The sequence below is a fragment of the Lingula anatina genome, chromosome 3 (assembly GCF_051362555.1).
Source record: "Lingula anatina isolate TDL-2025a chromosome 3, LinAna3.0, whole genome shotgun sequence".
Classification (NCBI taxonomy): domain Eukaryota; kingdom Metazoa; phylum Brachiopoda; class Lingulata; order Lingulida; family Lingulidae; genus Lingula; species Lingula anatina.
The window spans coordinates 20057502-20085201 of NC_141769.1; the positions used below are offsets into that span (position 1 = coordinate 20057502).

The window sequence follows — 27700 nt, forward strand, 5'->3', positions numbered from 1 at the left end:
ACAACCAGTGTAAATCCGTTGAATTCCCACGCCTTGTGCCAGCGAGCCACGATTTACGACATCAAGATAATAACTCCATGTGCAAATTCCCACTTGAAGCCAGCTGCCAACGCGGAAATACAGAAACACGTCTGTTTCTCAAGTGGCGTGTTTTACGGTGCATTCTCGTTCGTAGAGCTCGCTAGTTGTAGTCAGAGAAGAAAAGATACCTTCAAGCATTGCGGACTGTCGGTTGACGAAAAGATCAAGGGGTATCTGCCCATATCGATCCTTGTGATGACAAATGACGAGGACATTTTGTAAAAGCTGAATGAGGTCACGGTAAGTAAAAAAATAAATTGATTATCAAACTGAAGTTTATAAAATGTGGAACGACGCACTGAAAGTGTTAATTTCACGTATTTTTCATTGACAAAATCAAATGCGTGCCTTCCATTTGAATCTGGCCCGAGAGGAGAATTTAATGAGTACAATGGCGCAGGGAAAGGCGAGGTTAACGTAAATATGTACATTTATTCCGTAAACATTTTGACTCGTAAAATAGGCATGCTTTATTACGTTCCAGTCTTATCATGAAGATAATTTATTCTGTAGTTTATTCACTAGATATGGCACTGTGAACGATAATATAAGGGAAAGCATGTTCAGTGCACAAAAATAATTCCCAGACTTGTAGATGTGAACTGAGCAAACAGTTACTCGCCGTTTCAGGTACATGTAGTTTCGCCAATGTTACTGAATTAATGCTATGTGTCGTTTCAACAAGTTATCGGAGAAATCAGATATTGGTGATTATTCGTTTAATAAGGCCATCTTGCCTAACCTAAGTTAATTTCCAAGTCATTAAAATATTCCCCTAAGACGCACTAGTGATGAGATCTTGTGAATCAGGAGCTATGTTATCAACAAGCAGCTCATTTAATAACCAGTGCGGTACCAGTTGGTGTTGGTCCTTTATACACTAGGCTATCTTTGTGTTTGCTACTTTGCTGTCTCTGAAAAGCAGATAATATATCAAACGAAACACAGGCGATAGCATACAGCAAGAATTTTTAAAATTCACTCCAATTCAATTGCAACCAACAATTCTATTCGTCTAAATCTGGTAGGTGATATGATACTTCAGAAGTATTGGCAAACTTTTTAAAAAATGCTCGCTTTGTCACCGGCCCCGGAAAATTGGTAAATATAAAAATGCCACTTAAAATCTAACTCGGCAGCAAAGCTTTTTTCTTTTATCTAAATAAAGTGTAATGTGCTCAGTCCTCCATTAAGCGATTACCACATGAATCAAAGAGTAAATTTCATTTGCAGCTTTATGACTGAGGATTGAATTTTTCATAGAGGATTGAATTGTCGAACTGTTTTTGCTATTGTTGAGAAAAGGATAAGTTACTTAGTACACCAAATGCATGTAGAATTAACCTTGATATATACATGTAAGTATAAAAAGTGACTGATCCCTTTTCAAGATAATAATTTATTTGGAGGGAGGGGGATAAACTAATAAAGCCAATTAAATAAATGATACATAGCAATGATTTATTGAAAGTAAACGCATTAAGGTAGGCGTTGTTGATTAAGAGGCCAACATTTACTCATAATGGCATAACGATGAAGTGGCCCTCAGATACATGTAGAACTGCACAGTTGTCCTGAAATGTTCTGATTGAAAATCTCGTCTGGGTGTCAATCCACAGTTGTTCAAAAGACATGCGAGACACACTCAGTGAAAAAACGGAAGCATTAGAAGTTCAGTTGCAATTAAATACTCAAGGCATTGTCTTGTTAGTTTCCCGATGCTCCCGTTGCCTTAGATATGGCCTGCGCTGTTCAGTATAATCCATTTGCGTGATTTGTTGACGTCACGGTAAACACGTGACCTGAGGCCCAGGAAACACACGGGTTTCTAAAAATGAATGGCGCCGAATACCTTTTTTTTTTTTTTTTTTTGAGAGAGAGAGAGAGAGAGAGAGAGAGAGCTTTAGTGACGGCATTGCTTGTTTCCTTTACAAAAAAGACACTGCTGCTTTCAACATGGAAGTCAAAATCGATATACTGATAGTCGAAATGCCTGGAAGGTTACATATTGGATGTGTTATTTTGCACTTCTCTTATATTTGTTTATCCCTCTAAAAAGATTTCATTATATAACTGACGAGATTCGTGACGTGTGCACTCGGTGACCGATGTTCTGAGATTATAACTTTAAATTGAATTACGGTGCACTGTAAACCTAGACTGGGAACAGATATTCATGCCAATAATCAAATCATAAAAGCAGAAAAGCATCAGTCAGTTGTTTCATTCCCATAATGGTATTTTTTTTATACTACAATCATACTGAAGTTCATCCATTACGCAAAGTGCTGAATACAAAAAATGCCATTTAACTGAAATCGATTTGCATGGCTGAATTAACAAACGTATTTTCAATTTCCTCTTATATCTAAACCAAATGCATCTTTGTTTTATTAAACAGATGAAATGCTCTTTTGTTGTCTGTAAAGATTAATGGTGTCACGTTGCAAACCGAACAGAATTATACCAACGTTTATACACATGCCACTATTGTGAACAGAGACACGTCTAGCTGGAGGAAACAAAAAGCATTTCCTAGTAAATAGAAAACAGGAGTCTCTGTGAAGCCATCGAAATCTCAATGTAATCTTCTCGAAAAATTGATACAATTTTCGAGCATCAAAGCAGCCGCCGGGGAACTTTGGGTTTTTTTTGTTTTTTTTTTGTCTCCAAATGCCTGTTATACCTTACAGAATGCAAACGGATAAATCTGTCCACAGAAACAAATGGCATTTTTGTTTGGCAGGGTTTTGTATACCATTAGTAAATTTGGATCCAGGGCTTTTGTAACGTTGTACAGGTGTAACAGAGTCTAACAGAGAATTAAAATTTCCTCTTGTGGTTTCTGGTTTGTAGTTACTGGTATACCGTGTATCTCTAGGGCGTTCCATTAAGAAAAAGATAGAGAGAAAGCAAATGCAATCATGATTTCATTTTAAGACACGCACACGCATGTTGCTATTTTGCTTATATTGAGCCAGTGATCTCGACTTCTGGGTGTCTATTTGGTCACCACTAGACTAAAGTCACTGTTATTCATTGTCACCACTCGAACTTCGAGCCTTATAAAATCATTTTGATACAAGTACGATTATTAATGGCATTTAATTGATTTTTCCACGATCCACAGGGACTGTGTCCTTTTAAAATGCTCTCTTCAGCGTGTCTGAGTTCTGGAAAAGGGCAATACTAACGCTTTCTGATAGAAATAATTGGTACGCAGAATTTAATATTTCGTGTTCTGAACTGTATAATTACACTATTACGGTCTGTTTCGCGCTTACACTTAGGCTCTATTCCCATAGATTTTAGATCGATCTATCCCCGCGGGGAGTCTCACTAGAATACTTTCAGATAATCCGACTTAAATGTCCGTCCCGCCTACTACAAGCTGTAAGGGGATAATTAACTTTCGTGTCCGCCCGGCTGACAGCTATTAAGCGTGAACCCCCAGGGAGTTAGGTCGATCTAAAGTAGGTCGATCTAATCTATGGAAATGGGGTGTAAATCTACGAAGTGCACAGATGGACAACCAGCATGAAAAGATCGTTGTATGCGATTTATTTCACTGATGCCACCATTGTGGTGAACCTTTCAGAATATTCCTGAATATTTCAACACGTCTTTGTGTACTTTTTTAAAGCTAGACAATGCAATTAAAAGCTCCATCTATATTTCACAAAGCACAAGTGTTTTCCATTGTTTTCTGTTTGTGCTTTTTTTACCCCACACTTAAAATTTCATGATTTAAGCTCCTTCCTGATTTTTATATCTCTTTTTTTATTTTTGATGTTATTCGTATTATGCTCGACACAGGTTTATAATAAAGCATTTTATGTGTCTCTTTGTTATTTCGTTAGAAATTATTGATTTTTGACGGCCACCAACCTGATGTTATTTTACTTTCGCTACCCTTTACAAATTAAGGTAATTCTGGCCAGGGTATTTAAAAATCTAAAATCCAAGCATGTACATCATTTCTATCAATTTCAACAACTGCGCCTGGGATTATTTAAGGGTGTCGATTAGCGGATCGCTTGAAATCATTTCTGTCTTCAAGGGTTTCTTGGCACATAATTATGGGTTTGCTTTACCTGCATGCAAATACAAGAGATCGTTTCGTATCTGTTAAAAAGGCGTGTTAACGTTTTTTCCTTGTCTCAGTGCAGTCATTAAGGATCCATTTCACGCAAGAATTGTGTCATGAAGCTCAAAGACATGAATTAAAGTTGAGGGGGTTCATAGTTGTTGTACTTTTATCGATATTGATACGACGGATAACAACCTGGAAAGGTAGGTAAAGTTAACAACCCAAGCTGGCAAACAACAATATGTCCGACATTTATCCAACGTTACTGAAGTGATTGGCTTCTGATGACTTCCACTCCCTGGGGAAAAACACTAGTTAAATGCAGGATAGTTCTCACCAATTTGTGCTGATTTCATTTGAAGCACCTGTAGGCCGAAAAGTTGACGCAGTTGTGATTCGTTGCCAAAACGTGAGACACGACTGCGTTATCTTTTAAATTTGCATTAAGCATCTTTCCAGACAGCCCTTTTTTTTTAAACAAAAAGGGCTTTTTGTGAATATCACTGAGAGTCGTAATTATTTGAGTCAGCATTTCCTAGAAAATTTCTCGCAGACATATATTGACGATAAAATGGAAACGAAGAAATAAATGTGAGCATGATCATTGCTGTCGCTAAAGAAACATGGCAAATGCTCTGTGCACAAGAACACCAGTGCAATTAAAAAAAAAAAAAACTCTTAGAGAAACAAGTCTTATAATGAAAAGAAATTCCCAGAAGAGTCCAACAAAAGTGTGCTTCTTGATTTTCTCCGAATATCAATTCCCCTTTCGGAGTCTCTAACAATATTAGTGGGGCAGGCTGTCTCGTTTTTAGATTAAGATTTCCTTGTAGGAAGGTGCAAAATCTTCTAGGGACTTAATCTTTACTTGTCAATGGAGTAATTGTTTGTGTTAAGGCATCAGAATTATTCACGTTAAGAGCAAATGACAAATTGGCACCGTCCATGACATTTTCACCAAAGCGTGTTATAATGTCAAAAGAGGTCCACATTGGCCGTGTAATATGATATAGCATCGCGCGCTGTGCCCCACTCGACGTCATTAGGTAAAGTGCCTCTTATTCTGTCATCACGAAACGGGTATTACGATGGATTGACTGTCAACTGGAAGCGATACAATACGGTTCACACTGTACATGTATTTAGTCACGGTATATGGTAATAGCGTCTGGTGGAGTACGCCGGTGAAGGAATAATGGGCCCTTAGCGACATTAATGGTATACTATACGCATCTGAAAATGTCCCAGAGTCATTTTTATATGTCTAAATATCCCGGGATGCTACAAATGTACTTATCTTTTCCAAACTGCACCCTAAAAGTAATAAAACCCCTGAAATAAAAGACCCCTGATGTCGTTATTCCTTCTTAAATGTAAGGAAGACTCGAGCAGTCTCAATGTATGCACAAATGCACCAAATACATACATGCACAAATGGTAAAACATATCGAATCCAAGTGCAGGAACGAATCCAGCAGTGAATTTTGAATAACTATGAGAAAATTTTTTTCTGGAGGAAAAATTTATTTGGAGCCAATTTCCGGAAAGTATACCTTCAAATGTAAGATGTACTAGGGCAAACTTAGCTATTAAGGTAAACGGATGGAAAGTGTTTGCACAGTAATGTGGGAGCCAATCACTTGGTTCGTCATTGTACGCGTCCAGACGTTTCGACTCAAGGTACGTGATCTAAGCAATTACCATTTATGTAATCGACTTAAGTGTTTTATAATTACCTATCAAATTAGCGCATTTAATGAAGTGTCTGTACGTTTCCCAGAGTGGATGGATCACTTACACGTAGCTATATCATTTGTATGTACTGGGTACGTGCATTATGTAAGCTAGGTCTACATATATCTGAAGGTGACTTTTTATTTATATTCTATTGTAGAAAATGGCGCCTGCATCCTTCTTCAAATACACATCTAAATTGTATTTTGTATGGGGTTCAAAAAGTACATATATTCAAGAAAATCCAAATTCAACTAACTGACCTCCCATGGCTTTCACACGAAATGATAGCCCTGTAGTAGATTATTACATAAGAACACACCTGGCGTAAGCTGGCCGTGGCTGTTATCACGGAGGGGTCTGGACAGGTACGTGCTTAAAATAATCCTCGTGGGACTGGGCACTACGTTATGTAGTACAGATACCTAGAACGGACCGCAGGTAATTTTTGGCATCATTGATGACGGCGTACAGGCGGTTGTGTTGCCGCTAAATAAATGGCGACAGGTGCGCATGTCTGACGGGAAGTTTTGGAAGTGGACATTCTGGCTTGTTTCTCTTAAGGGTTGCTCGGATATATTTATTTCTTTGGTGAACTTAGATCACAAATTTAGCAAGTGTGATATGCAGCTATAGCTGTCACTAAATGGCCAAGGAATCCCCTTCTATTTGTTAACAGACTTTCCTCATCTGGAAATCATAATCAAACGACTGCTTCATTGCCTTTCAATTAACATTAAATAAGTTCTTGATAAGAAGAGGCAAAATTGAGTAGGCGACATTGTTTGTCAACAGGCATAGGAATACTTCCATGTTTTTGTGAGCTCTGCAACAGATGCTTTTTTTTTTTTTTTTTTTTTTTTTTTTTTGCCAACATGGAGAGGATCCTGCCTTCCTCTGTCGCCTCTTAATCAAATTGCATATTTTCCTTCTGCCTCTTATACTCTGAACACTTCACCAGGCATTCTAATGCCAGAAGAATTCCACCTTAAAATTGACATGAATAATTAAAATCAAAATCAATTCATGGACAAAATTCGGGTAGGAAACATCCATTTCCTGCAGCATGCCATGTTTGCTTGAAAACGGAAGGTACAACTGTAGAGTTTGATTTTGCCACGGTGCGAGCGCATTTGTTAAATTTGATTTGACGAGCATGGACGCAGCTTTACTGCTCCTGGAAGAGCATTTTTCAGTAACGTTAGCACGCCTGTTGTTTTGCTCCAGTAAGAACATTAAAAGATCATCATCTGAATCTGCAAGACGGTTGTTCCTAAAATACACGGAGGATGTGGCGTGGTTGGGGGATTGAGCCAAGTTTTTGTCACGTCTGCAGATGCATTCGGAATTGTTGTCCGCCAGGTTTGTGCATATTTTTCTATTTTCAGTTGGTGCGCACCAGGGCTTGTAGAGAAAGTTACGCCTTTTTCTCAAAAATTCAGAAGGATATAATGATGCTCAGGTACTCAAGTTTTAGAAATATAAAGTACGTGTTTTTCAAGTGATGTCTCCTATAGCACACCAATTGATGGTGTCAGAATACGACTGTGTTTGTGTCACTATCGCGAACTAATATAACCACATTTATCAATCGCGTGTGTGAGCGCGTGTGCATCTCTGTCGCGCATTTTGCAAAACCATGTGTGCGCACGCGGGTATCATGCACTAGACTAATTATATTCATTGCCGGATTTATAAAAACACTGACGTTATTATATCAGATTCTGGAATATATACATGTATAAAACATTCATACAGGAAAGTATCTTTTTAATTGACTTCATAGATAAAAGGTCCGTTCTGCTGTTATCTCAAGATTTTAGAAAGCAATGCATTTTTTTTTCACTCGACAATTATTTACGTTTTGATAAATTATTATCAGATTACTCTTTCTGCGTACTTAACAGCAAAGAGAGCGATTATTTATATCAGTAATGGGATTGATGAGTATCGTGTGACTTTAATGTACCATATCCAAAACATTTTAACTATAAGAGCACCAGTTGTAATGGGAATTATCGACAATTTTGATCACGTACAGAACAATAATAGCAAAAGTAATGGCGAGTAGAGATGGCAACTTAACGGAATTAAGTGACATAGAAAACACTTTTGGACTCTGTTATGAACTAAAAAAGATTCCAGAACCAATTGAGCTAGTAAGGTGATTATAAATCATTTTAAAACTCAATAGTCTTTTTACGATAGAATTCTTCTTTGTGTCACGATATTTCCTGTATATGTAGTCTTTGTTTATCTTTCATAAAACCCCAGCTGTACGTGAGGCACTATTGTCTTTCAGTGGTGTTATACAAAGATCAATGTATCATAATTTTAATGTAGTTGCATGGTTGCTGTGGCCATGGAAATATTTCCATGGTGTGGTTAAAAGAACATGGTGGTTTGATCATGGCACGTGCGCGTTACGCCGCATAAATCGGACATCCCTAAGCAGGCAGTAATGCGCCGGGCGCGCAGACGTCTCATTAATCGAAATCTAGATCTCTTGGCCAGCGGGGATTCAGATTTGCATGATATAAGCTGCTTATTCTCTGGCGAGATGCGGTTATGGCTGAAAACACGAAGTAGGTGTATTAGCTTTTTTTTTTCAACCTAAAATTCAGTAATGTGCTAATGCTAGAGGGATTTTCGAAAAAGGGATATTAATGTGCGTGGCATTCCACGTGATCATGACGTAATACGCTTCTGACTGCTGAAAAACACAGAAAACATCTGAAAGGTCAAAGAAAATGCAGGCCTTATTCTTGGAAATTTACAAACCGCTGATTAAATGAACGGACATGTCAAAATAATTCCCCACTTCCCAAATTGCTGTACATCGTTGGAGATGTATGCGGTCAAAAGTTCACATATCCCGTGTTTTCTCCTGTTTGGGCTCTCCTTTATTTTCATAAATACACTTGAATTATCAAATGAAGATTTCTGGGCAATTTTATCATCTGATTTCCATTGTCAGTCATGATTGTCTTCTATGATCCACGCGTCTTAATTATCCTTGCACCTGAGTCTTCTACAGGTACAAAGACAGCATACTTTTTCATTATTGATTTATTTGAGTTTCCCCTGATTCCCTGTCACGATCAAGATGTGCCACCGCGGGAAGTGGTTGCAGGTGACGGCAACGGAGACTGGCACAGTGGCATTTTGATTTTAACCACTAATGATGTTTTCTCACAAAAAAGGGAAAATTAAGAGAACTGCGAAAGTGATAGGAGAGGGATAACATGATCTTCCTGTGTGTGATGACTAGAAAACGACTGGTTTCCGTGATGTAACGAGAGCGTAGCTATATTAAACGATAATGACAACAGTTTCAGAAACGGTTCTGTGAACAGAAACAGTACCCGTGTGTCGTCTGTGACGAATCCAGGATTTTTTCTAAACGCTGAGTGAAACGGCTTGGTTTCACATCACTGAAAAGGTATATATTCTTTGATTTTTGTATCGATGAGCCTTGCAAAGAGAGCATATTTATTTAAAGTGGTATCTTATTCTTTATCTACGTCCGGTAGCCTTTAGCCACTCCTACAGCAGTCAAATGTGAAGCAACCTGGGGGTAGTGGTAAGTTGGTTTTTGTCATGAATAATCCTTCTGGTATTTTTAACTTCTTTAGATTCCTAAGTAAAAAAGCCAAACCGAAAGATATTTGGGCAAATAAATATGTTGACAATAGATAACAATTGGGTCACTATTCGTATGAGTATCCAAATAAGCATATTTCGCAGATTTACCATTTTTTCAATTACGCCATCAGGAAACGGAGTATAAGGGGCATCCCCCCTCCACGCAACTACTTTTTATGGATTTTCATGCTAACCCGCCCCCTCTACCCCCCCCCCCCCCCCCCCCCACGGCCCTACCCTCTAGTGAGATCTAAGATATACAGCGGGATTTATATACATAATAAAGTTACTTCTAGGGGAGCTAATCCGACTCAGGATGATCTATGTTCGGCTCATGATTCCTGACTTGAGTTATCCCCAAAGAGAAAAGAAACGCAACACCTCAGTTTTGTTACAAAATCCAAACCTCATTTTTTCCAGGACATCGCCACTGGTTTTATAGTAGAAATCGACGTGGCAGAATTCGCAAGATCGTAAATTAAACGTTTAAGTGAGATAAGGACAATTAAAGATACGATAATGGCAACCGATAATCAGACGAATGGCGTGCACATGCATGCAACTCTATCAAAATTAATTTGTAAATTAATTTGGTTATTTGTACATCACCCCCACCCACCCCCCGCCCCACGCGCTTGCCTGGGTGAAGAATAACAAAAATGCCGGAAAACACGCTACAGCATATTATGAAGTAAATGCAAAGAATGATCAGACACGAGTAGCTGTTTTAGGTGAAAAAAAAAACATATATCTGAGACAGCGAAAAGGTCAAATGGCTGTATTCATAAACGAAGTTTAAGCTATTACCAGACATATTAGTATAAACAAGCAGACAGCAAAATGTTTTATCTTGCATGTCAAAAAATTACTTTTAGACAAGAGATGTACCATGAAATAAATGAACTGAAAAAGAGAAGGCAAGCATGTTCAAGATGATGAAGAGTACACGCGCAGTATGCTGAAATGAACGCTCCGGGAGAGGGGTGGGGGTGGCAGTTGTTGAAGTCCTGAAGTTATCAACACGCAATTTGTACCACCTTTTGTAATCATTTACACGCTAAATGAAGGAAAGTAAAAATTGTGGTGGGAGATGCTAAAACTTGATAATCGATCTCGCCCCCCCCCCAAAAAAAAAAAAAAATATATATATATATTGTAATGAATAATGACAACTGCCCACTCCCACATTTATGATCCTCCTGTAGGCCTACATTCAGTAAACTAGAAGTCACGTAAGGCCACCTTAATACAGCAGTGAAGGGCCAGCCTGCCGATAAGGGGGCAACCTGCCAAAAGACCCTTCGGAAAGCACGAAACGCTTGATTTATTAATATGATAGCTCCTAAGCTATTCTCGGTATCATATCAGTTCGGTGTTCAATACCTGACGCGTTTGGCCACGCAGAATTACCTTCGAATCATTAACTTACCGCCATGAACTAAATGGCTTTCACATCCAATATCTGGATATAATTTCTCTTAACCTGATAAAGACAAAATGAGAAATGAAATTGATAGTTCTGTTGTTTTTCGTCATATGACCGTTTTTATCATTTTGATTTATTTGCTTCCTCATGCAGTTTCATTTGAAAAATGTCAAATAATGATTTAAAGCCATGCCCATAACCATCTTTATTTCTAGACATTACAGTTTAATCAGGCATTGAAATATTTAGGTTCTGGTCTCCGTCAACGCTGATGACCAATGTTTCTCTCTCTCTCTCTCTCTCTCTCTCTTTTAGGCGTTGCCAGCTCAACGCAAATTTTTGCCTTGTATATATAAACTTCCAATGGCCATTTGAATATTGTGAATAAGAACAAACAAACCTTGTTCCGCTTATTGTCTTGAGAATACAGCCAACATGTATATATGTAACTTCAAATCCAAACCGACATAAGCGCACTTATGGGGAAAAATCTGTCTCAGGATATTTATCAGCTAACCGCGAAGGCTCTTTGATGCTGTCTACTGTCTTTGTCTTAAGATATTTACTTCATTTTTTAAAACATTGACTTTTTTCATTCTTTTAAGCCAATCACAGAATATAGCAAGTGCTAATGAACCCCTAGTTGCCCAGAGTCCTAAGCTCACGTATTTCTTATATCAGGACCGCTTTTCCTCGTATTGATTAAAAAAACTAAATTCCATGTGGACAAAGCCGTCTTACCTGTTGATAAAACTCGTATATAATCGCTTGAATGCGTCTTCTCAATCGAATGTCTCTTTTCTTCAAATCGACACCGTTCCTTTGATATAAAAGTTGTTATATAATTCGCTTCGTTGCTGCCAAGGGCCCACCGAAATTGTTACAATCATCTAAATGTAGTTTTTTAGTTAACATTATGGACGCACCCATGAACATGACAATTCAGTTAACCTGCTTGTTATTTTGAATCACCATAGCTTTCAAGTGAATTGAGACATTACGTGCTTAATGTCGTTTGATTGATCTTTTGACAGAGGTACATGTGTAGGACAATTTTACCCAATGTTGGCATAAAACACAACTGATGGTTTATTGTTACTGTTTTAAAGACACTGTGGGTGTGGATGTCTCGAAAAAAAAGTCGCTCGACAAATTTTAACTGGCGATTTCAAAAGCAGGGATATGTTTAAAAAATGGTGAGCTAAATATCTTCCATAATTAAGAATGCACACCCTGCTTAACTTTAAAAAACTCGTAAATTATAGTTTTATTTTTAAATGTCCCACTGCTCTTCTTTCGATTTGGTAATGCCTGCTCTAACAGAATTGTATTCATAAATTTTGGAGACTCTCCTTATTTATTTATTTATTTATTTGCCAGGCTTACTATCTATCGATGCATCGTGGACATCAAGCGTTTCCGTCGTCAGAGTGCCTCTGTATTATATATCAACGATGATAAAATGAGTCACGTCTTCCCCCATCCCCAGGGGGACAGTGCTGTTTACGCTGAAATGGTCTTCATAACTCCACCGTGAATGGCGCTCCCTTTTTAAAAGCACATTTAACTCTGAACAGATATCATAATCGGAGAGGACGGCGATCTTTTTAAACTATTAACTGTAGGAAACATCCATTAAGTTTTGATATGAGGCTTAATATGTAGAGTATAGTTTAGAACAGCATCCAAAGCAGAGCACAGCACTGAGTAAACAATAGACGGGGAAAAACGGGTCTTATTTCACTTAATCAGACGCCAGTTAATACCAGCAATCATTGAAAACCTGCGTGAAGCGTTTAGTCACTTTGAAACATTAATTGATATTAATGCACCTAGACATTAAATTGATGACCATATGATGAGATTAGATAGGACAGCTAATGTTTCCATTTGGATTAATAAGTTAGATGCTGATGACACAGCAGTCTAAAGGCAAGCGTACATTAACCTGGGCATGGAATGCAGTATTCATATTTTGACGGGTTATTCAGGAAGTCTGAAGTCGGCTTCGGGGGTTGGCGGCGGTTTATGTTTAATTTGCAATCAGTTGTGTCTGTCTCTATCTTAGTCTCATTTAGAGACAAAATGAAGCAGATCTAGGTCTAACGGACTACTAGGCTTGAAACAAGGATAGTTAAATTTGAACTTCTAAGGTGTGTTATATCTAAAGCAATTTACTTGTATACATTCTAAATTCCAATGTGTGAATGTCAATTATGCAATGATACAGAGACCCCAAGATTTTCACTAATAATGGTTGAATTAACAATATCAAGATCTTCAAATATTATTGACACATTATTTCCCAATGCCTTGATTCCTGACACAAAGTTTAAACCAGGGGTGTTTACTTGATGAAACCAATGTCTGTTATAGAAAGCTTTGCTAGCAATGACTTGTGTAGTTTCCGGTGTGCTCTCCCCTTGCTCGGTGTGTCTTGGGTTTGGCAATAAAAGGTACAAGCGTTTGAAAATTTACCAAAGTCATATTTTCTATGTGTTCATAGCATTCGTATCTACTCATCTTCCCCCATTCACTCACTCCTTTCGAACCATAAAGACCCACAAATAAAAGTACTTGAAGCCGATAGTTCCTTCTGAAATGTAGAGGAAGACAAAACATTAATGGTTGGCCAGTCATTTAGTACCAGATTATTTTCTTTAAGGAACATTTTACACTGTACATATATATATATATATATATATATATTGCATGAAAAACCAATATCTTAAAATCGCTAGATTCCGTTTGCGATTCAACACCCACGTATTTCGTTGAACTTAGATTTATTTAATGCACAATTACTCCTGTCGCCTTTTCGACATTAATTTCCTGCTTGGGCGCTTAAAAGATTGTTAAAGCTTCGAAATGGCAAGGTTTCCTGAGCAAAGGTAAGACTCAGCAAGCCAGATTGTAATTGGTTTTAACAACATGCAACCTCTGGTGGCAGATAATGACAGTAAGGGCAAATATTTTTGACACACGTGGCTAGTTATGACATATAATATATAGCATAGTGGAGTAGCCAGAACGCTAACAATGCAATGTTCATTTCTGTTAACTTTTCTATGCTGAAATGCATTCTCTAGGCCGAGAGAAGCAAAATTAGCTTAGTTGCCACTACCGAGACATTGAACATTTTTCAATATGGCCGTCAATTTTTGAAGAAAAACATAAAAACGACCAGAAGTCGCTAGATATATTTTATTTAGAGCTTTTTTGAACGTTTTTCCTATCAGAAGAGCAAAACAAGACTAGTGAATGCACTTAAGCGCGTAACTTTTAGCAAAAATGGCCGTCAAAAGATATGGCAAAAAGTTCAAAAGAGCTGTTAAATTATTTAGTTTTTTGCACATTTAGTTTTATTAAAACCTTATCTATTGGCCACTCCCACGAGACCCATAGTTAAAGCCTGCTATGTTATATCTTGCAAACAATTTTTAAAGAAATGATATCATCTATGCTACAATACTGAGAAAAGCCAATAAAGCTTGGCTTTCTTAGCCGGTTAGTATTAATTTTCAGATTTAAAGATGCCCTTCAATGTGTCGTATGATAACAAGAGCCCTCAAAATGTATTATTCACTCTATTGTTCATAATTGCATGTTTATGTACACATCCATGCAAATTGCTTTCCTTTTTTACACCTCTGCAATTCATTTCAATAAAAGAAAAACAAAAATGACCTCCAAAACGTAACGGAAAAGGTAAAGAAAGACCAGTAAAACTACAAGTCTTTTAACTGAAAAAACTTAATTGAATCAAATATAAATATATATATAAAGTAAAAAGATTAACCCGTGGTCAAGACAGGGTACACAATAAAACATATTCTTTGGCTAAATAATACAGTAATAAATCAATGCTACTTTATGATCGAACCAAACATTAATTACGGATATCTCAGTCATTTCGTGACAATTAGTCTTCCATTCTAAATAAAAATTTACACTGGTGATAATTTGGAAATGCATTATCGCCTTAGTATATGTAAACTAAGTCATCATTTTGAAATTAAAAATAGCTTTCAGATCGTTTTTCTAAGTACTTTTGGGTGTAGTATAGCAGGCTACATGTACAGATGATGTTGATGAGGAGACATTTGGCATTATGAAGGATGGTTTCGCAGCAAGGAAGACTGTTGTTCGAGGTAATCGGTTTGTTGTCAGGACTACAGATTGCTGTCGATCAAGTAATTGTAACAGTCTGGCACCTGAGTAATTTTAACAGATTCGTTGTCAAAGCAACCCACTTTCTTTCTATCAAGTGTAATTTACATGTTATTTTCCTCATAGACCATTTGAGAAAAGTAAAAATACATAGGGTTGGATTATTCTTATCCTTTTTTTCTAAACGTATTCTTTTAACAGCTATGGATAAAGGTATTTTTCTTTGCTTAAGGCAACCCATCAACACCATGTACTTGAAAAGATTTGTATGATGTTTTGTTTATTGACTCCAACACCACCTATGTAATTTAAAGTGACAAATCGCAAAAATTAGAAAAATTAGAAGTGCTATTACATACTGATGAAATTTGGAAAAAGAATTGTTTTGAAACGTGCAAATTTCAATAAAAAATAAGGGAATTTTTTAAAGTTAAATTATCTATATATATACATTATTCATTATTCATTATTCATTATAGTCATTATAAAAATATAAAATCACGAAAAGAAAGGTGAAGTGTAACCAACGTAAAAACTAAAAATAATAAGGTTAAAATTTTAAACTATAATTAAATGCATTTATAATTGATTTCCCCCTTATCCCCGCACACGGATCCTGGTTGGACTCCCTATAAATGAACGCCCATTCTGAACATCCTGTACCCCTAATCCTGCAGACACATCTGTTGGCCCTTGATATTCTTTCCTGTACTGAACCTGTATCAAAAAGGGAACTTACGTAACGGTCAATCCTACCTAATGGCTCATTTTTATGGAGTTTTAGTATAACTGTAACTTACTAGTACATCTTGTCATCATATTAAAGAGTGTCATATATTCAAGATGGTAAATTAGCAGTTCAAAAACGTTTTTACTTTAATTTTACTGCTCTTTTTTCTTTTTTCAACAGGTTTTAGCGGTCATTTTGTTTTATTTTCCACGGATTTAACGTATTATGTTAAAGTTAAAATCGTATTAAACATCCTTGAAAGGATCAACAGTGATTTTAATATTGAAATGCGGAATACCACACAATTTGAGCTCGACTCTTGCTATTGCAGGGGCGTAACCAGACCTTTAAAAATTGTACGCACAGTTTTTTTTAAAAATTCCCAGCAAAATGTAGACTAACGCAAGAGATGAAGGACAGCGTAATTACATGATATGTACCACACATCGCAGCTTAATTTCCATGAATAATAAAATCATCATTTAGTCAGAAACATTCTCGCAATGAAAAAAGTTTCATTATTCTTATTACCCAGAACGGTAACACTTTTGGAAACAAACAAAAGAAAAACCTTATAGGTAAAAAATAAGTGAATTATAAAATCGGCCTTTTTGACCCATTGCTGGGGCAATACGCCTCGCACCAGGGGGCTAAATGCCTACCGTGGGCGTCTTGCCCCAAACTATAGGCGTTATGCCCCGCCTTTGTACAAAGCAAAATAAAATTAAATTATATTTCTACGGGACAACTTAGTAAGCCTTTAAAGCAACAGATAATTTTTTGTGGTACTGAGATAATAAAAATACCCATCAAATTTAAATGAGCTGTAATTCTACTCTTTACGGTAGGGCACTGTGATACTTCCAAAATTAAGTTCCTAGTACAGCCACTTGCTTTGGCTTTTCCCCATATAAGTGTAATAACTGATGATATACAATAAAAAAAAGTGCATGAAAGAACACTTCCGCATCTTTTTAGAATTATTTTTTATCTAAAAACGAAAAGGGGCAAAACGCCCAGTGATCGGGGCAAAACGCCCACTATAGGCGTTTTGCCCCATATCAGCATGGGCGTTTTGCCCCAAAGTGAGATTTTGTATATTTTTGCAAAATTCGGCGGGAAAGGTTTTATAAATCTGACTTCATCGAGACTTGTATGGAGGTCTGACATCATCCTATCTGTCACCAACAAAGTTTTTTAAATTCGTGCATTTGGTAGATGGTGTCACTGATGTTAAGGAAAAGGCTAGATTACTGTAAACAGGGCAAAAATGAACAAATTATCATAAAATGCTTACTTTTTAGTTTGTGGTTATCTCCGTCATGGAGGATTAGTCTGCTAGAAATCGGAAGTGGACAAAACATCACGAGACGCGTATTTATACGTAATACCTGAAAAAAGCGGGTGGGCATTTGACTCCGACTGGGCGTTTAGCCCCGGTCTACCTATTTATTTAAAAGGAGGCTAGCTTCGCATATGTGGAACCCCCTTCGAATAATCCTGGATCCACCTCTGAGTTGAACTAACATACGGTTTCATTCACCTTACATGTGGATTCATGGGTCCCAAAAAACAACCAATTGTACGACACGACAGAGCTCTGATACATCTAAGTTTAATTATTTGTTTGTGAAAATTGCCCATGTCACTCTGTTAGTTTGGAGGGGTAAGCTGGGTCAAGTCCGTGTCAAAATTCTTTGAAGCTTTGCAGGAAAAATTCTTCCTTTGTTTCTCTAGCTCCTTCTTAAACCTGGTGTCCAGATTTTATCTAGTGCCCCCAGGGTTGCGGGAGCTGCTCTTTGAAAATAACACTCAGGCAGATTTTTACCTGAGATAAATATCCCCAGCGAGAATGCGTTTGATATTCTCAAGAAAGAGGTTACAGAAGAGTTGAGGGCCACTGAACCCTCCAATTAAGGGGTAAAGGAAGTTCCAGTTAGATGGACGATTAAGATAGGACTTGTTAAGGTTACAGGCATTGTTTACCTCAGTTTGCAAGACGGTGGGGGAGGGGGGGGGGTCAGAACAATTGTGCCTATACAATTGATACAGAGGTTTGTACATACAGTTTACTTAATAAGCAGAGGATTTTCTTTTATATTCCGTGAAAAATACGCTAAATTTATATAAAATAATATCATGGTTGGCCAAAAAATTGTACGCACAGTGCATCCGTGCGTATGCCTAGTTACGCCCATGTATTGTACTTTATTTGCGGCCATCTTGAATTTTGAAAATTGAGCAATGTCCCTGAAGTAGCAAATTGGCTTTTGTAGCCCTAAATAATTCAATTCTTCTAAAAAAAGATGACCCGTAATAATCTATGGGACCCATGGGAGTGGCAAACAAACTCTTGGCATCTTGTACACTAACCCATCCGTCAGTGGAATGTCAAATAAGCTGATTTTGAGTTTTGAGTCAAGACTAAGAAAATATCATAATGAACATAACTATAAACGCGGATTTGGTTTTAATGAGACTAAATATGCAAAATACGGACATTTTTGCAGCTGTTTTAATTTCTGCCATACATTTTGACGAACATTTTAATTTTTTGCTTACTAATTTTTTGCTCAAGTGTGTTCACTGGTCTTGCTGTGCTCTTGTGATAGGATAAACGTTCAAAAAAGCTCTAAATAAAATCTATACATGTATATAGCGACTTCTGGTCGTTTTCTTTTTTTCCTCATAAATTGACGACCATATTGAAAATGCTCAGTGTCTCGTAAGTAGCAACCAAGCTAATTTTGCTTCTCTTGGTTTGAGGAGTGCGTTTCAGCAAAAAAGTTTGTCAGAAAGAACATTGCAGGTTTCAACTATTGGGCCTATGGAAGTGGCAACTCGACTAAATAGCACACAGACAGCGCTGAACTCTGCAACGGTATATTGTGATTGTTGAGAGCACAGTTATTACACAACGGGTAGAAGTCATTGGACAAGATAAGTGATCATTTGACAAATTTATCGCTATAAGTAGAGAGACTGCTGTTCGGAACACCACCAAAAATCTAAACACTTTCAAGTACCTTGACCCATTTGTGATCTATCCTGTAAATTGCACCAAACTCCATCAATAATTTTAGGCACGCTGGCGACGAACACAAAAGGAGGTAAAAACATTCATTATGGCTTAAGCGACCAGACTAATGAACGCGTTGGCGAGAGTTAATAGCGGGATAGCATACTCTATCCCCAGTGTAACCGAGGCGTTTAACAGAATACAAATTGACTACTCTCTGGAATTATTCTTTAATCGATTTTAGCCTAACTATTCCATTGAACAACCGTTCATGTTCAGTTTTCAGATAACTCAATATGTTATACTATTAACACAGATAATACAGCACTACCGGTTACTCTTTGAAAGGTAACGGTAGCATATTGTTGGGATACTAATCTTTGGACCAAGGAGGTCATACACTATAGCTGACTTTTTGTAAAATTATTGTAAAGGATATTAGGCCCCTCCATGACTTCTAGGTTCAACGTGCAAACACTTATTCAATTACACGATGATGCACAACGTTACTCATTTAGTTTTGATTTTGCAATTGCAAATTCTTTGAGAATATTCCCGGCGCTGTATTGTATTATTGTTGTGCTAGGTGCGTTTTAAAGACACATGTCCATCAGTCTTTTATAGTGAACTCTGTTATACCAATGGATATATTCTTAACCAAATGGAAGAAAGTGTGATCTCATCTTGATGGGATACAAACTGTTCCAGATGCGACTCTACGTACTGTAGTAAGCGGTTCCAGGTACCATGTATGATACAGATCCAGAAATCAATTAATAATTAACTTAAATTCATAACCCTGTGCCCCATCTGGGCTTATATGAATAATATATCTAGAAATAATGGTCGGATTTGCACGAACGGGATAAATACGCTGATACTGATTTCTGAAAGATTTAAATAGCATTCAACTAAAAGCATCGTATGAAAAAGTTACGTTAGATTCATTTTCTAGTATTCCAGAGATTAATAAGAGGCTATTCACTCTAGTAAATCCCTGGAAATGACGGAAAACTGTGTAATGCGATTTTTTCCCCTTTTTTTCTATTGTGCTCAATCTTCGCCATATCTTCAATCACACTAAAATGACGTTTCGGAGGGAATTGCATTTTAAAGATTGCAGTAGTGAGAAACTGCTCCCAGGGTCCACTTCTGTGTGCAAGTCAAGACAAAAGCCACAAAGCCACTTGAATAATAGGAATTCATGGAAGAGTGATGGCATTCGATATCTGTCTTTATGTTTTGAATGTGAAATTCACGCAGTCAGTCTATTTTGCTTGGCTAATTCCCTCAATTGTTCTGTAAATGTCAATGACTGCTAAGTTAATTCGATACAAATTGATTTTGCAGACAAATATGTTTTTAGGAAGTTATCAATCAGACGTAGTCCACAGTGGAAGATAAAAATGACTAAACTATTTGGTTTTCTAGTGAACGCTCTCAAAAGATTAAGCGTTATTTAGTCTATATTTTACAAAGCACCAGAAGGAATTCATGACAGAATTGGTTTCAAAACTCTCTTTGGAGGTCTCCTTGTGGCAGCAAAAGGATGTATAGAGAAATTAAGGTTTTAAGTAAGTTCTGTCGTTTATCCCACAAGTAGATCTGCTTGCGTTTTAATACCCTACAGTTTCGCTTAGCTGAAACCAATATTTCAAAAATTCATTTTCCGTGCCCCCTAACGAGATTCGGTCATTTAAGATCATGAGTTGAACAACAAGATTCAGGTTTGAGTGTATCAAATTAAATCCCCCGTGTTGCGTATTGAGCAACTGAATACTCTTTTCTCTGATCACGCTTTCAAGCCTATACTTGGAGAAATTGACGAAATTCAACTGAAACACTAACATTGTGGCAATGCAGTTCCAATGATGTGTGCCAGTAAACAGTCACGCCTGTAAGCCAGATACGCCTGGTGGAAGGTAGGTCTTCGTGACATTTAAGCCCAGCTGCGCTGTGTACCTCAAACGGAAGTCATATCGTGTGACATCACAGTGTCGTGCGAAACGGTAACTGAGTTGAAAGCTAGTTTTACAGACACATCGCAAAATGCCAGGATAATACCGGGATAATACAGCTTTATCAAAGGCTCATGTCAGGTAGGCGAATAGCTAGGTGTATTGACTTTTTTTAAACAAAGTTTCGATTTTCGATTTTTTAAGAACTGTAAATATAAGGCCTGACATTTCGGTAGCAAGCCAGACATATGGGTACTATACTGACTTAAATAAGATCGACTTTATTCACATTGGAGCACATAAGGCTTAGAAGAGACGAACGAGTTGTTACAATCAGGTCGCAGCTTATCTTAATGTAATTACGATACATCTATAAATACTGGATAAACCTTGCCAATCTGCAAACAGCTTACCTCAAGAAGAAGGTGCTACAATTTCTACTTAGTTATAGATAGTATACATACTGCGATAGATAGTATACGTGTATTTCTACAGCAATTTTTCAGTTCCAACACGTAGAGTTCTTATCTCTACGACCGAAGATATAAGGTCGGTATGTTACCTGGTGTTTTGCATAAAGTTATCTGTTTCTATTCAGTTTTTTAATCCGTATTATTTTAAAGCATGGCTATACTTCAACGGGCAATAGTTTTGTACTTCGAATCCGTGCGAGTGAGTTTTGAAATAACATGGTTATTTAAAGACACGTAGACATGTTGTTTCATACAAATATATCATTGAGTGTGCTTTTTGGTTTAACAATCCAAACACCCATATTAACATATAGGCAAAGTATCCATGAAAGAGCTGATATAGATATAGTGCTACGAGACGCCTGTGTTAGCAGGATTAATTGAATTATAAACAATTCATATGTCATCATGCCAGATGTCATCTGAACTATGAATAATTAATTGACAATGTACCGTAACTTTCAATAGTTTCAAATAATTTCCGAAATGCCATCGGCGCTTTCTGCAGTCTGGGTCGAATAACGATGATCACTCACTCGAGCAAGACAATTTCCTCCACTGCTTTCGTACATTAAAAACTAGAGACATGTATAGTCGTACATTTACATGTATGGGCGTTCTTGGTACTTGTTGATGATGGTCTTATACTTGAGCAAGTGAAAATTGAGCAAATGTCCAGTGTTTGTTCAATGTAAACCACATTGGAAAATAATGGAAATGACAAGTGAATTAAAATAAAGGTCATTAAATGAAAGTTAAGACGGTCGTTCAAGAAATTAACCTGTGACAGAAGTTGAGTGAAATCAAAACAGTTGGTGTGGTATTAACAAATATGTCATTTATTAGGCACATCACCATGTCCCTTTGCCTTATAGGTATTAGTGAGACCGTACTTTTGCTATACATAGTTTATTACTTATCTGTGACTGGAGCAAATATCTCTCTCTCTCTCTCTCTCTCCCTCTCTCTCTGGCGCTCCCTTTGGAGGACAGATGCATGTAGATAAAGAGATAGATAGTTAGATAGATAGATAGATAGATACAATTGCTATCTGTCTTCAATACTAGTATATCTCAACATACCAGCAAAATATCAGCACATACTAGCAGACACATGTTTAGCAACTACGACTTTAAACCTGCCATATAAAAAGCGCACCGTCTGTACCAAAACAAACATGGCAATGCAGAAATTAATTAGAAAGCAGTGTGGTTGCAATATACCAAAAGCTGCTTGTGTTATACATGCCACTCTCACGATGAAAGCTCGTCCTTGTACATGTAGATATACTCAGATATAGTGTGAACATCTGGGGAATGCGTTCAGATACAGGAAATCGCATCATGTAGCTGTTCTTATCACAGTAGGCCAAGTATTCCAAAAGAGAAAAAGGGAAATGTTCAAATGTTAGTCCAGGTATATTTTTCTGAACCTAGAAAGTTGATGACCCCTAAGGCATTTGTCCAGATTTATCTTGGTGGCCACTTTGGCACATTCGGGCAACTTGAATTTCAAAGAAATATACACTACAGCGCATAAAGGCACTTGGTGTCGACTGGTATATCAAATAGAACACATTCGAAGGAGCTAGATATACCCTGTATACATACTGTATGTCCAGAGGTGTGCGTCCTATACCTTGTGCACAACACACTGTTTTTCTTAGATTTGGATGTGACATCTATTACCCAGTACATTTGGCCCATTTGTTTCTAATAAAAAGTAAATAAAGAGTAACTGGTGACATTTCTCTGTCCGATACATGCTCTCTACTCGATCACTGTGTACCATCCGGACTGCAGTAGTCTCTACTGAGGCGTCGCTCTTCCTCGTAGTCCTTGCCATCACCATTTTAGCTTCTAACTCTCTATCCAATTTTCTCAGGGTCTGTAACTTGACAAATTTATCAGACGCTGGGTACATGTAGTTAGCTAAAGACACAGAAACTCTCAGGGTGGCACTTGATGACTCAGAGAAGTAATGTCAGGAAAAATAAGTCGTCCGGCATTCACCAAACACGTTAGCGTCATAGGGACATTAAAAGAGAAGCTTGCTGAGATATTTAAATAGAAAATTAGTCGACGTATTCAGTTCCGAAACGATAAGTAAGTACGACGTATATGGTGTCTCGAAGCTGATACAGGGGATTGCATTTCTAGGATATCGTGCATGGTGGGTCTATATATACTTATATATTTAGTGCTTTGGTGTTAGGGTTTCTTGCAAAGATTGAAATTACTTTTAAGAACAAACAAAATTTAACGTTCAAACTAGAAGTGTCTTGCTTTGTTTCAAAAATGTAAACGAAAACTGTTTAAGCACCGTACTCTAACCATACTTTCAAAATAATAGATTGCTAGAATGTTAAGTCCATCGAACGCCGAAGGCATCTCTTGGCTCCGTTCGTACATCCAATACGTTTTCGTGTACTACGACATATAGCAGCAGCATTTTATGAAGCACAGGTTTATGGCAATGTCGTGCACTTCTCATTAGTCAGTCTCTGATTTAATTAGTTCTTGATAGACGTTTAACTATAATAGCTCGTTTACTATCTGCGAAGCTGATGAATTATTCACAAGAGCGCCCGCCGTCCGTAGCAATTGTCCACTTTGATTGATATTAATCCAATCTTCGTATCCACAACAGAATGGAAACTTCGCATTGTATGAAAGTAGACTTTTCTAATCATTTGTTTCTTTTAAATCAATTCGGCTCAATTTCTTTCCTACAGAATTTGATCCTCGTCTCAGGAAGTTTTTTGATAACTATCTTTCTTTCAAAAATAGAAAAGAAGAGAAAAAAAAGTTTTGTGGTATGATCAGCATAATTACCGGCGTTATATTCGAAAATCTGAGGATAGAAGCTCTTCCTTATTTTATAGAGTGAATTGACAACTCGTTTAACCTTTATTTCAGTACTGCATTTCTCTTCATTAACATTTGTTCAATTTTTCAGGGAGTTGGAAATAACCTAGGTAACACACCACTGCCAGCGACAGTGCAGCGTTTTGTCCTATAACGCCACCAATTCGACTCTTTTGCGTATCATGCATCCCGAATCATTTCAGTAATACACAATACATAAAGGAATGGTCATCAGAAAAAAAGATTTAATTATCGTTCCTTAGACCAATCAAACGAAAGGAGAATTAAAACCCTCGGCGCAACGCGTTTGCGTGAACTTTGCGTTTCTCAGAATTTGAAGAACAAGTCATTTGTTTGGTGCCGTGTTTAACACCAGAGAATATTGAACGGTTTGTCTCTGGTGGATACAATTCAACGTCGGATCCTGGCACATAGGAAATCAGAATCCTAGAGATTCAGATGCTGGAATGCTCTTTAAGACAATGGACTCTACGTTATTCGATTTTGCCCTAGATTTGGAACAGATTGAATGCAATTGCAGGATTCAGCAAAGGAAAGATTTTGATGTAAAGAAGTAAATATGTAACTATGATTACTGAGAATTAAGCAGGGACATAAGGCTACTTTTCAACAATGATTTAACGTCGCACTCAGTTTCAGAAGTTAGAGAGGACAAATTCTGGGTAAATATTTAGGACACACCGGCCATTTGGCTGCATTGGGAAACATGGAGGAGGCAAACGCGACCAACGCATCTTGGCCTTTTATTCACCAATTTCAAACAGCAGTGACCGCCGGCAATCATTACGTGTTTCCAGGCACGGAAGACGTTTTGGTTGCCGTGGGCATGCTTTTAACAAACACTTCGACGGAAACATTGAAACCTTTTGATTTGTGCAACATGCACGGGAAACACATGGATCTTGATGTCAATTTGACTCGTTCACCAATTTATGAAGCTACATTAAGTGCCCATAGAGCTTATACATTGTCGCATCAGTTATACATATGGCTACTGCCAGTTGTTATAATATTTGGAACTGTTGGCAATGTGTTATCATTTCTGGTGGTAAGACGGCACAAAAAGATGCAGAACTTCCCCATACGTATCTATATCAGTGTGCTGTCGGTGGCAGACACTTTGGTGCTATATTTGAGCGGATTTCGGTACTGGGTCGGTAAGGTGACAGGAGCAGACATCAAAATGCTCAACGATCTCTTCTGCGCTGTTTTTGGTGGCTTTTTGTACCATTTTGTGCGTCACCTTGCTGTCTGGACGGTCGTCGTTGTCACCTGCGAGAGATTCCTCCTCTTAACTTTTCCGACACAAACGTTCACGGTACTTCGCAGGCCAATGGTTATTATGGCGGTGTTATCGGCCGTTATCGCGGTGATAGACAGCTCGACTTTGTTCACATTTAGGATAACCGATGACTGTGTGTTTAACGACGGTTCCACCACGATGACCATACAGCACAGGTGCGTCGCCAATATGACGGTGGCAAGATCCATATGGCCCTGGATCGATTTCTCCATGTATTGCTTTATTCCCGTGACCATTCTTTGCTTTATGAACATAGCGATAATGTTTGGTCTATTTCGGGCGGACACTAAAAGAGATATGTGTAAATATAACGCCATTGTGGCTCATTCCCGCTACCACAGTCATAGAAAGTTTGCGAGGACCAGCTCAACAGCAAGTTGCGAAAGCACCGCCAGTAAACTTAGCTACGGAAAACCAGCGAATAAAAAGGGTTATTTTACAGTCATGCCACTCGTCGTGAGCACGACGCTAATTCTCTTGACCACGCCCATTACTGTATTAGAGATAATTTATTCAGACATCAAAACAGCTGACCCGCACGTGGTGTCCGTAATACGACTTATCCGCACAATTACGTTTCTGTTGATGTACGTCAATCATTCGATCAATTTACTTTTATATGTCATAACGGGAAGAACATTTCGTAAGGAGTTGTGTAATATGTTCCCATGCACTACATCGTGCAGAGAGCAGCAGCGCAGTAATTCTAGCAGAGATTTGGCAACTTTTAATGTTAGCAAAAATCGAAAAACAAAAATTAATGTTTGACGTGATGTCTCCAGTTCCAACATGAAGTGGTAAACAGATCTTTATTTGTTTTAATCTTCAAGTAATGGACTTTACCTCTTATGAGCTATGGGTCTCCACAAACTACATTGAACTATTCATTTGATCTACACGATGTGTGTGAGCTAGAATACGGAGTCCAGCAGGGAGGCAAGTTTCACTCATTGTAGTTTTATGTACATTGTAGAAGTTGCAATTTTCATTTTATTTCACAATACTTATTTAATAACTTAAAGTATCTTTATGAATTAATTCTTCAGTTAAACCAGTTGGTTAAAGAATATATATTATATCCAGGAATTCTTATTTTATTTATGTCCGTTTCGTGATAAAAAATTTCAATAAATTGTCATTATTGTCTTATTTACCCCTTATCTGCTCTCGTATACCCAATGAATGTCAGTTGGCCAGCTGCTCATCATCCATAAGTAAATGTACAAATATGCTATCAGTCAGCACGGATTATCTTTTTTAAAGACGTACACGTATGTATGATTTGCAGCCGGAGTGTACTAAACTTCCAAATTTTGATGGAAAGTAAAGATGTAAATCTTCATCTCAGAATAAAAAGACATCCGTTGGTTACATCCGTTGGAGACAAAACAATATCACATTCAAGTTGGTTTTATAAACAATAAATGCTTATATAGAAAGTGGGATTGGTTTGGATAAGTAATATTTTACCTTTAAGTAGTGTTTATCGTATGAGCTAGAATGTGACCACATCTTCAATATCAATATCGGATAATCAAGCGAAAATGCCAGGGATTATAACAGAGGATTATGGCTTATTCTGTCCACCCCTTGACAAAAATTATAAAAATGTACCATTACTAATTATTTACTTTTCTTTCATACAGTTTCATTGCGCAGATAAAGTGACAGTGCATTCTCTACTGGAGAGTGAAGAAGCACATGTACGTTGACGAGATCAGTATTTAGCGTGAAGCCATCTAAGGGCTCATTCCCAAAAAATATCGTTCGCCCTAGATCGGTCCAACTTCACGGGGACTCTCGCTGAATGCAATGACGTTGAGTTGAATACAGAGAAGCTGGTGATTAGGCCTATACTATACTATACTATACTATACTATACTATACTATACTATACTATACTATACTATACTATACTATACTATACTATACTATACTATACTATCCTATCCTATCCTATCCTATCCTATACTATACTATACTATACTATACTATACTACATGTATACTACACTACACTACACTACACTACACTACACTATGCGTTAGAAACAAGAGGAGGTACATGTATGTTAATCTGTTAATCTGACTGCATTTAACGAGAGTCAACGCGGAGTTGGATCGATCTACAGTAGAACGATAGTTTCATCGGGAATGAGCCCTTAGTGCACATGAAATGAAGAT

The 27700-nt window shown here is 37.5% G+C and overlaps 1 protein-coding gene across 2 annotated transcripts; it reads left to right on the forward strand.

Moving 5' to 3' along the window:
- On the forward strand, positions 1–26883 carry LOC106161169 (uncharacterized). Of its 2 annotated transcripts, none has more exons than XM_024075892.2 (2): positions 1–321; positions 24285–26883. In XM_024075892.2, the coding sequence occupies exon 2, from the start codon at positions 24921–24923 to the stop codon at positions 26283–26285; it is 1365 nt and encodes a 454-aa protein (XP_023931660.2). In that variant the 5' UTR covers positions 1–321; positions 24285–24920; the 3' UTR covers positions 26286–26883. The 2 variants fall into 2 exon arrangements, with proteins under 2 accessions (XP_023931660.2, XP_013393494.3); XM_013538040.3 differs by lacking the exon at positions 1–321 and adding an exon at positions 20809–20994.
- The last annotated feature ends 817 nt before the right edge of the window (positions 26884–27700 follow it).

Bases quoted from the DNA above. Each gene is read 5' to 3' on its own strand.
- LOC106161169 (XM_024075892.2), top strand. From the start codon at position 24,921: ATGGAGGAGGCAAACGCGACCAACGCATCTTGGCCTTTTATTCACCAA.